Raw genomic sequence first — 10,819 nt, 5'->3', positions numbered from 1 at the left:
ATATTTTAATTCTTTTTTTGTTCATGTAGTTTGAAAATATTTTTTTAATTTTTATAATTTGTATTTCAATTCTCTTTTAGTTCATATAGTTTGAAAGTAGTCATTTTAGTTTTTATACTTTATATTTTAATTCTGTTTTAATCCTTACCATCAAAATATGAATAATATTATCAATTACAATTAACTATAAAAATATTAGTAAGTAATTCGTAACTAATTTATTGTAAGATAATTTGTAACATAAAAAATAGTTAATAATTTATAGTTAATTTGTAGCTAATTATTTTTATATTTTTTTTGTAGTAAAGACTAAAAGATAATTAAAATACAAATTATAGGAACTAAAAAGATCACCTTCAAACTATAAAGACTAAAAAGAATATTTTTAAACTATAGGGATTAAAAGATAATTAAAATGTAAATTATATGAATTAAAAAAAATCACTTTCAAACCATAAGAACTAAAAAGATAAAAATCGTGAACTATAGAGATCAAATGAATAATTTTAAAAAAAAATACTTAAGTGGCTAAAGATACAACAATTTAAGCACACTTGTTACCATTCCAATTGGTATAAACACACTTTGAAAAATAAGTAAGAGATGCACAAAGTCACAAAATTAATAAAAATAAATAAATTTTAAAAAATGACTAAGTTATTATGGTATATATATATATATATATATATATATATATATATATATATATATATATATATATATATATATATATATATATCTAATGATAAATATTAAGTGTGTGAGGTAAGTTTTCACCTTTCTTTATATAAGCACCTCTTTGAGATAGAAATTATCAGAAGGATTTTTTTATTTTATTTCAATGAGCTCTTTCAATTTGTCTGTTTCAACAATTTTGTGTATACATACAGTCATCATTATTATAACATAAAAACGGATAATATTGTGGTTATAACTTTGTAAGATCCCACTGAAGTCAAACAACAAGAAAGGGGAAATTTGCATGTGGTGGGAGCAACTATAAAGCTTTCCATTCGATTCAAAATACCAAATGTTGAGAGGCCCAAGCACAGGAAAAGGAAACGTAATTATAATAATTCTTAATTATGGACCTTGTGCTTGATATAACAGAAAACCTTACTTATACCATAATCATGCCATAACTGCAGAAGGCTCCACCTAAGAAGGTAGTTGCTAATAGTAAGATTTTTGTATGGAAACAAAAAAATTAAAATAATTAGTATAAACGTACTTTATTGGTAGCACACGTAGAAGATCAAGGTTTATTCGCAATTCTTTGTGAGCACAATAACATTTGACAAAGATGTTTACTCTATAAAAAGATATAGAAAATAATGAGACTTAGGGTTCATTTGATATGATAGAAATGAGAGAGATAAAATAGGTAAGAAATAGAAAGAAAAAAAAAAACATTTGGTAGAGAAAAAATTAATGGTGGGGAGAAGATATAAAGAGGTGTGGACCCAACACATTTTTATTTCTTTGCAGATTTGTGCGAAAATTCATTAGTAATTACGCTTTTCTTCCCTCGTAATTGATTAGTATGAATATTTCATAATCGATTATGTTTTTTTTATGTTAAATTAATCCTATATTTTCTGCTAGACAATCGATTATCAAAGAATCATAATATTTTAATTTTTTATATAGATTATCAGGGTTCATTAATTTTTTTTATTTCTTTTAAACCAAATAGGATTAAAATTGGTGACTGCCCGGATGCCTCTCACTAACATTTTGGTCACCTCTTAATAGGGGACAAACTTAGCAATAATAATAGATGTTACATGGGTGGAACTGTGGAAGGAGGTGGTTGAAGAGAGAAAAACTAATAGATAATACAAATGATATGAGAATAAAAGGAGGAGAAAAAATGAGATGAAAATGTGTTATAAGAGAAAGTAAACGTTTGAATATAATAAAGAACCGTACCATAAAAACAATTTAGCATTAGTATGATCAGTGTAACACGTTCATTTGATCAATATACATGTACTTGAATGGGAGTGTAATTGAAACGTTGAACGATGCGCCTTTTATATTGTATTGAGTTGAGTCTAGTCAATTGCAGTGTTTAGAGAAAAGAGATATGGAATTTGTTGGCCAAAGGGGAAGAGGTGGACATAGTTTGAAGCCAAATCCATCCCCAAGGAAAGGGCAAAGTACCATAGGCATATGCCTGCACTGTCGGGGGGGATTAAGCTTTGTTTGTGAGTCAGTCCCATCTCTCACGTTTCATCTTACTTGGTTATTGCTCATCTCATACGGTTACATTATATTATTTCATCACTCTTTCTCTGTGTCGGTGTAATATTCCTTTCACATTCTCATCTCTCTCTCTCTCTCTCTCATATACATCTATATGCCACACATTCTTTCTTCAATCATTGTTATTGTTATGTTGAGGATAGATGAAAAGATAGAGAGGGGAAGAAACTTAAGGTGGGGATTGAGAGAACGTGACATGCATCTGTGAAGAAATGAGAATCCGGTAATATAATTACCGATTTGTCTAGCTTGAGAGATGTACATGCATCAGTACATGTAGTTATATACTGATCATGCATATATATTAATATTTCTCTCACGTAATTTACATAAATAAATTACTGTTGTATTTTGACTATTTTTTTTTTGAAGGGTCACTAAGCACTAGTTAAGTAATAATTTACCGAAAATTAATAATTAACTATGCATATATATAATATATTCTGCAAGTTTTAAAATGATATATTAGTACCCAATAATAATAAAATATATAAATAAGGGTTTTGCTTTCATTAAGAGTGCTATATAATCTTTGTTTTTTAAGACTTGAATTCAATGTTATGAAAGTCAATTCGATCCAGTTGATCAAACGGGTCGAACCAAAATCCGGTGGTCTAATCGGATCAATTTTATTATTAAACTATTTATGTATGTAACCCAGAATGATCCGGCCAGTTTCGAGGAAACTCGACAACCCGATTCGGTTTCTTAAATCCGGATTGGAGTACGCACACACACAAAAATATGTCACATTTATGATACCGTTTTAATGTCTCATTATTATTGATTGTTATTTTAGATTTTAGAATATGGATGAACATTTTTTAATCAAATAACATTAGTTATATACTTATATATAATAGATATATATAATTTTAAATTTTGAATTTATATCGATTCAAATCGAATCAATTACTGACTCACTGGTTAAATTACTGAATTACTATCTCGATTGGGTCAATGACCAAACTAATTTTATAACACTCCTTAAAGTCACTAATAATTAAAATTATTTTTTTTTTAAATTTCGTTTTCAATCTTATTCATCTTTATTAACAAAGTCAAATACTTAGATTTTCTAATCATGCCAACTAAGATTTAATTATTGAGCATGAATATAAAAAAAGGACTTTATTAAAAAATATAAAATTTACTTTTAATAATTTTTAATATCTCAGAAGAGAGTAGTCTCTTCTCTTCTGATGAGTTGGAGATACTCTCGGAACACCCTAAATCTTATTTTTCTTTTCTATTTATTTAACTGAATAGATTACTTAAGTTATTGGTGTTACTTGCATGCCCGTAATAATTTAACAATATACTCTAATAAACTGACCAAATACTGCACGACAAAAAAGAATGGGAGAAAACTAAACTTACTGTACAAACTTTTTTACTCCTAAAGTACGACTCTCTCTCAATAAGAGAAGAAGTAACACATCTCAAATACAATACAAATACAAATAGGATACATACGGTTACCCAGAGCTCGTACTCGTACGTTTTAATTCTTTTCAAACCATTTGAACCAGTCATACAGCTGCTTCATTGAAAGACAACAGTTTCCTCCCTTCTTTTATCCTCCTGTAACAATTTAAAGCATTAACTACTGTAAGCATTAACTACGTTAATCATGTACATTTCCCGTTTTTACTTAGTTTGTATTTCCTATAGCAAAGATGTTGGAATGGGATTTGGCAGGGGTATTGAAAATATATGCTTATTGCCTCATTGGTAGCATCTACCTAGCTAGCTAGATCTGACTCTGAGTAATGGAACTCATATAATGTTATATATTTCAATACCTAATAAATAGATTTGAAAAGCAACTAATTTCTTCTTTAAAAGGCCCCGCTAGGTGTCTATACATATATACACACACTGTACCATTTATTTTCTTGAATCTCATATTAAGAAGTTTCTATGGGTGGTTTGTATTGCTTCTAATAAAGAGGCCACAGATGAGACTGCTGCAAAAATGATACAATGATAAGTTTTTACTATGTATATTACTGTGCTTGGGAGTCATATGCAAACAGTTCAACCAGGTTAGTGTTTATTTGGATATATGGAAGGTCTGTATGTGAATCTATTGGTTTAACTTTCTGGATTGTTATTATTTTGTTGAGTACTTCTAGTTCTCACAGCATCAATAAGAAAAAAAAAATGAAAAGCAACTTCCTTTCAATAGTACCAGCTGCCTAGCTAGTTTGGGGTCTATAAGATCATCTATATGTACATTAGTCAAAAATGTTCTTTTCATTCTAAAGATTTCCATAACTTGTTTTCATAATTTTGGGGCGAACCATCCTATTTCTTTTATTTATTATTGTTATGATTATTATTTCTTTTGGTCCTTTACCATCCTATTTCAGAATCCACCCTAAACCTCTGAAGAACATTATATTACAGCCACAGGCCACTTCATCCATAGAACAGAACCCAGCCCAAACGCCAACAAAGCCCATCGGTTCTCAAAATACCTATACAAAGTTTGTGCTTCTTTCAAATAAAACAGTTGTGAAAACTTGTAGTGAGGCCTAACCCAATTGATAAAAATGTGGGAGTTCTACTTGCAACCCCCCCCTGTTTTTTTTTTCTTTGCACTCCCTTCTATTTCCCCCCCTAAGAAATAATTTTATATTTAAAACTAACCACTGATAATATTGGAAATTACAAAAAAGAAAATTTTCTTTGAATACTAGTTTATAATTGTTCACTATTAATTAAAATAAGTTAAACTGTAATGCAATTCATCAAAAGAAAATATTATAGTTTATAAAATATATAGAGCAATATATAGTTTTCTCTAAAATATAAGTAATAAATAAGGACTCAAACTTCAAAGCAATTAAATGACTTATGGATCAAGGGTATTTTTGTCATTTAACATTAAGTGCTGGGTGCACCTAACAACACCCTACAAAGTGCTCCTTTCAAATAAAACAGTTGTGAAAACTTGTAGTGAGGCCTAACCCAATTGATAAAAATGTGGGAGATTCTACTTGCAACCCCCCCTGTTTTTTTTTCTTTGCACTCCCTTCTATTTCCCCACCTAAGAAATACTTTTATATTTAAAACTAACCACTGATAATATTGGAAATTACAAAAAAGAAAATTTTCTTTGAATACTAGTTTATAATTGTTCACTATTAATTAAAATAAGTTAAACTGTAATGCAATTCATCAAAAGAAAATATTATAGTTTATAAAATATATAGAGTAATATATAGTTTTCTCTAAAATATAAATAATAAATAAGGACTCAAACTTCAAAGCAATTATTTATTGGATTAAGAATTCACAAATATAAATAATTAATTATTCAATCCGTAAGTATAATCATTCATCAACAGAAGTTTTTAAAATAAAATCCCTCGTGTTTTTGTAATCAAAGTCAAGTTACAGTAACATGCATGCAGTTGACAACTAAAGCATTTGCATGTGCATATGAGGATTTACTGTTCCTTGTGTTGCACCTAAGCTATTCCTTCATACAAACGCAAAGTGCCACGACCATAACAGAGCAGTACCCTTTGACATCAACAGTATGAACCTCGTTCTTTCATCGTATCATCTTCACAACCTAACATTTTCTTCACCAACATGCAGATGCAGATCTTAACAACAACACGTGCTCATTTTCTTCTCTCCTTCTTCCTCAATTATCTTCTTTTCTCATCACCCTTCATTCAAGGTATACATCAATTCACCTATAACATCTCAATGCGTGCTTAATTCTTATCTTCTCTACCCCGGCACAAAATTCTGAGCGCTCATGCACCCTTTGTGGTTTTAACTTTTAGGTTTCCAGCCACTGCCAGCACCAACCTCTGGTGGTGATCATTATTTCGAGTCTCCTTTGTCGCCACCGGCGCTTCCGCCTGTGCCTGCCGACGGTGGTGGTTATGGGTATGCCCCCACGTCGCCCGCAGTGATTGGGCAGTGGCACGAAGGGTCTCCAGGAGCTCCGGCGCCAATCCCGGAAAATGGGGTGGGGGGCGACAGAGATGAAAGCACCGCCAGTGCTCCGGCAATGGACAACGGCGGCGTGAGGTGGTGCGCAGTGAGGGACCAACTGGAGGAGTGTCAGTTCTTTGTCGGTGTCATTGACCAATTAACGGGCTACACGTGGAAATGGTAATTAAGCTAACTGATAAATTATATTGTACTTGTGAAAAAATATATTGTATTTATTTATGATCATGGGTTTACATTACAATGTGAAAAACTATAATGGATATTTACATTATCAATTATCAAAATTTATGTTAACAAATTTTGGTTGTTAGTGTATAAATTACATGTCATAATAATAAGTTTGTTAAATTTTATAATATTTACTTAAAATGTTTGTTTTATTCTTGTTACTGTTTATTTTTTAATATAATATAATTCATTTCAATTATTTTGAATTACAGAACTGGCTTTAAACTAACCAGTTTTAGACGGATGCATTACTGATGTCACAAAATTCTTTCCACATACTAGCTTCCACTTTTAAGAAAAGAATTTCAACTTTCCATAGTAAAATAAATTGACAGAGCTACTCATAATTTTCCTTTTAAAAAGTTTGGCTGCTTCTTACACCGAAGATATATAGTTGCCGCAATGTTTATTTTCTTTGTGGGAAACTTGAAGTTGATGGTATCCTCAAAACCCTTTTGAGTGTCTTCCTTCTTCATATTCAAGCAAATTAACAATTGAGAAAAATGAAAATGTAACTATATTTCAGAGGCATATATAGTGATACGATTATTGATTCTTGTGTCTTTAGTGTCCAAAGAGAAAAGGCCCAAGATTGCATGGAGTCAATTAAGAAAGGAGAAGCAGATTTGGTGAACTTAGAAGCCGGGCTTGCTTATAATGCATTCATCAACCACTCAATGAAAGCCATAGCCAATGAGATGTACTATGATCATTCCAAAACCTATAAAGCAGTTGCAGTTGTAAACAGAAGGGCGTGTGAGAACAACGAAAAGATCACTTTAATGGACTTCAAAGGCCACAAGTCTTGCCATGGAGGTTACTCCACAGCAGCAGGATGGAACTACCCCATCAACTACATCAAAAATTTAATTAACAATGAAGAACTGAGTGACAGAGAAATTGCAACTAGTTTTTTCTCTAGTGTTTGTGCTCCATCAGAGGTTGAAGGTTTTGATATATGCAATGCATGCAGCAAAGAGAATGAAACATGCCCTGAAAAGGGTTTGTACTCTGGTCATTCAGGAGCTTTTAGGTGCCTTGTAGAGGAATTGGGAGACATTGCTTTTGTCAAGGGTGACACTGTGTTGCTCTATTCTATGGAGGGGCCTCATAGCCAATTATGGTCAAGCAAGTCTGTTAGAGACTTCATGTAAGTAACTTGCATTAGGAATTTTTCACGTAAAGTAAATGTGTTTCCTCAACTGATATTATTCAATTGATTAACTGCAGGTATCTTTGTCCTCAAGGGGGTTGCAGAGAAATCAATGGCTATCCTGGAGATTGTTCGTAAGTAAATTCTTAACTCTTGGTTAATGATTTGCGCCTATATATCCTTGCTTTCATCTTAGTTTTAACTGCATGTTCATTGTTCAATATGAGAAAATATTCATTCCAGGTAAAGCTGCAAGCTACATACACTCACTTGAGTTTTTTTTTTTCTTGATTCATAACCAGATTTGGAGCTGTTCCTGCAAATGTGATAATGGCACATAACTCAATGCCCAACAAAAAGAGAGAGCATATTTTAGAAACATTAACGAATAGTAGTTTGGTGGATGCTCTTTATGCCCCAAACAACGTTTCGATTATTCACCTATTTAGTCCAAGGTAAAATAGGATATCTTGGTATGAGAACTTCTTTTGCTCGATTTACTTATATTGTGGTCTATAGAAGGTTTTAATATCACAGTATATGGCATGTGAGTTAAACTTGAGTTAAAAGTAAAATTGCCAAAGTACTAAGTACAATGGCACTAATAGAAATATGTCTCACAAATTCAACTCTTTATGGCAGTACTCAAGGACTAGCCATGATTGAAAAGGTCACAAGGCCATATCTGGGGAAATCAGCTTCAATCTCACAGAGCATACTAAGATTGAATGCTCCAGAAACCAGGGTCGCCTCATATGAAGCAGATAATGGTTCAGGTAAAGTCTGATTCCATCATCTATTCTGAGTAATATATTTATGATAGAAGAAATCATAGTTCATTGCTGCACTAACTTTATTCCCTCGTACGCCTTAACAGATGAATCTTCTTCATCTTCATACATTTGCTGTTCGCAAGTAATGACTATGCTCTCACTCCTGATGTTACCGCTGATACTTGGAATCACTCCAAAATAGAAGAAACTTGGTATTATTCAATCAAGTTGCTGCAAGTACTATTCTGTTTGATGTGGGTAGTATTGGCAAAAAAAAAACAAAAATTAACATGATGAGCTACGGAATAATAAGAAAATCATGGTTTTGCATTTAATTCCTTTCCTGTATTTGTAGGTTTCAATAATGAAAAGTAGTCTTGTTCACAGAATTCTAAGAAATTTGCCAATTTTGGATGAAAAATGTTCCTTTTTTCCATTTAAGTTTATCACCTTGTTCATTGCCAACCCGCATGTACAGATATTTGTGGACTACATACCTCAGAATCAACCTGCTATAGCAGTTTTTACAGTTAAATCAGCTTATGAATGAAGCTTTATACACAATGCACATAGGAATATATATAGTAGGGAGATTATCAGTGCTCCATGATCAAGCAAAGTGCCCAGGCCCTACGAACAAAATCATTCGGCCAAATAGATATATAGTTAATGTTTATGTCACATATATTTAACAGCCTCATTTATGGGCATGAACTAGTAAAGTAAAGGTCATGGAAGAAATTTGTATACAAAATATAAATATATTCTACTTTCTTCGATGATTATATGGAAAAATCTCTATGATCACCAAATGTTAGAGTTGTAATAATTTTAGAGTTTTTTTTATACTGTTAAAAATGTTTATATTTTCTTGGATCAAGCTCTAAGATACTTTTATGATAGTTCTTTTTGTTGGCATGGCAAAGGCTAGTAGTAAATATTAAATGATTGGTACACAGGCAGGTAAAGACAATTTAACATTCAAGTCAACAAAAATGTCACTAGAGTGACAATAATTATTTTTTTTAAGAGGTTAGACAATAATTATGTAAAAGTGTATCTAACACTATTTATCATAACCTATTTATAAGGATATTTTAGACTCTCAAATGCAACTTAGAAAAATTATGAATCTTATACGATCAATTACACTACTGTAAAGAAATTATTTAATGATGGTTAAAAATATCTTTCAACGACAGTTAAGAATTATCTTTATAGTTAACGTCGTCGTTAAAAATTAACACTGTTGATGACAGTTCCAATAAAAATCATCTTGAAAAAATTATAAATCTTATAGATCAATTAATTAGCATTTTATTACCCCAAAACTATTGCATTGTGAAAGTCATTATCAGGGATCCATGATGCCAATAGCATCTCAATCCAAGGGCATAAGCTTTACTGTAAGCGACTATTGTCATTACTTGTAGCTCTCTATATCCTCTTTATAGGTATCTTGCTGGCTTCTATTTAGTCCTTTACTAATAGAAAAAAAAAAAAGCAATGTCTACCTCAATTTGGAGCGAATGAAGAGGAAGATAAATAAAAAAGGAAATTGATAATTGTGATAAGTATGAGATGAGGAAAAAATACAAATAAAAGTATAAAATGAAAATGAGACGGAAGAGAAAATAAATATATAATACACCACTTTCATTGAATTATAAGTTAGATAATTGTTTTAAACTTCTCCTTTGATCTTGCAACGTTTTATTAGTTTTCTTGATCAACAAATATGATAAATGTTACTAGTTAATTTGTTAATTTTGTTAGTATAAACAATTAAATTTATGATTTTTTTTAATCATTCAATAAATCTTATGTATCTGCAACGTCTTGTTAGTTATTATTATTTTTTTCCACCGGAAGCAAGATATTTGTACAGTTTTACAGTTGAAAAATATGAAACTAATCCTTAAGCCGTACGTAGATGTCACATAATTAGGTTTTGTCTCTCTTAACAAATTTTTTTCCACATACACCAGTGAATTAAACTCTTCTCAACATATTTAAAAAATTCAGTCATGATCAACTATACTGAACCTTGGTAGTTATTACTACTTTCACTCTTCACCGTGCTTCTCTCAATTTGGTCCATCTCATCCATTGAAGTCTCAAAAACCCAAATAAAAAAAATTTCCGCCATGCGCAATGCGTGTTAACAAGTCAAAGTAGACCATAAACGTAACCCAACTAACCCATAAGCTTTAAAATTGGATTGGATTTCACCAAGATATAACGTGTTTGCTGTATTATCGGACCTAGAGTATTAATATGTATTTATAATAATAATAAATTAAATAAAAAGCAAGTCATAGAATAAAAAAATGAAAATGAATTTAAAATATCCTAAATTGTTGTAAAGTACAATCCAAATATTTTGAGAGATTTTTCAATACACCATGATTCAAAT

The 10,819-nt window shown here is 31.1% G+C and overlaps 1 protein-coding gene across 1 annotated transcript; it reads left to right on the top strand.

Moving 5' to 3' along the window:
* Positions 1-5,797: 5,797 nt before the first annotated feature.
* Positions 5,798-8,968, top strand: LOC102661469 (serotransferrin). Its single transcript, XM_006606852.4, has 7 exons — positions 5,798-5,965; positions 6,075-6,408; positions 7,046-7,627; positions 7,708-7,764; positions 7,933-8,085; positions 8,273-8,406; positions 8,508-8,968. Exons 1-7 carry the CDS (start codon positions 5,875-5,877, stop codon positions 8,603-8,605), a joined length of 1,449 nt encoding a protein of 482 aa, XP_006606915.1. The 5' UTR covers positions 5,798-5,874; the 3' UTR covers positions 8,606-8,968.
* The last annotated feature ends 1,851 nt before the right edge of the window (positions 8,969-10,819 follow it).

The sequence above is a fragment of the Glycine max genome, chromosome 20, assembly GCF_000004515.6.
Source record: "Glycine max cultivar Williams 82 chromosome 20, Glycine_max_v4.0, whole genome shotgun sequence".
Classification (NCBI taxonomy): Eukaryota; Viridiplantae; Streptophyta; class Magnoliopsida; order Fabales; family Fabaceae; genus Glycine; species Glycine max.
Note: the sequence above shows the minus strand (reverse complement) of the source record. Positions and strands in the feature narration are given on the sequence as shown.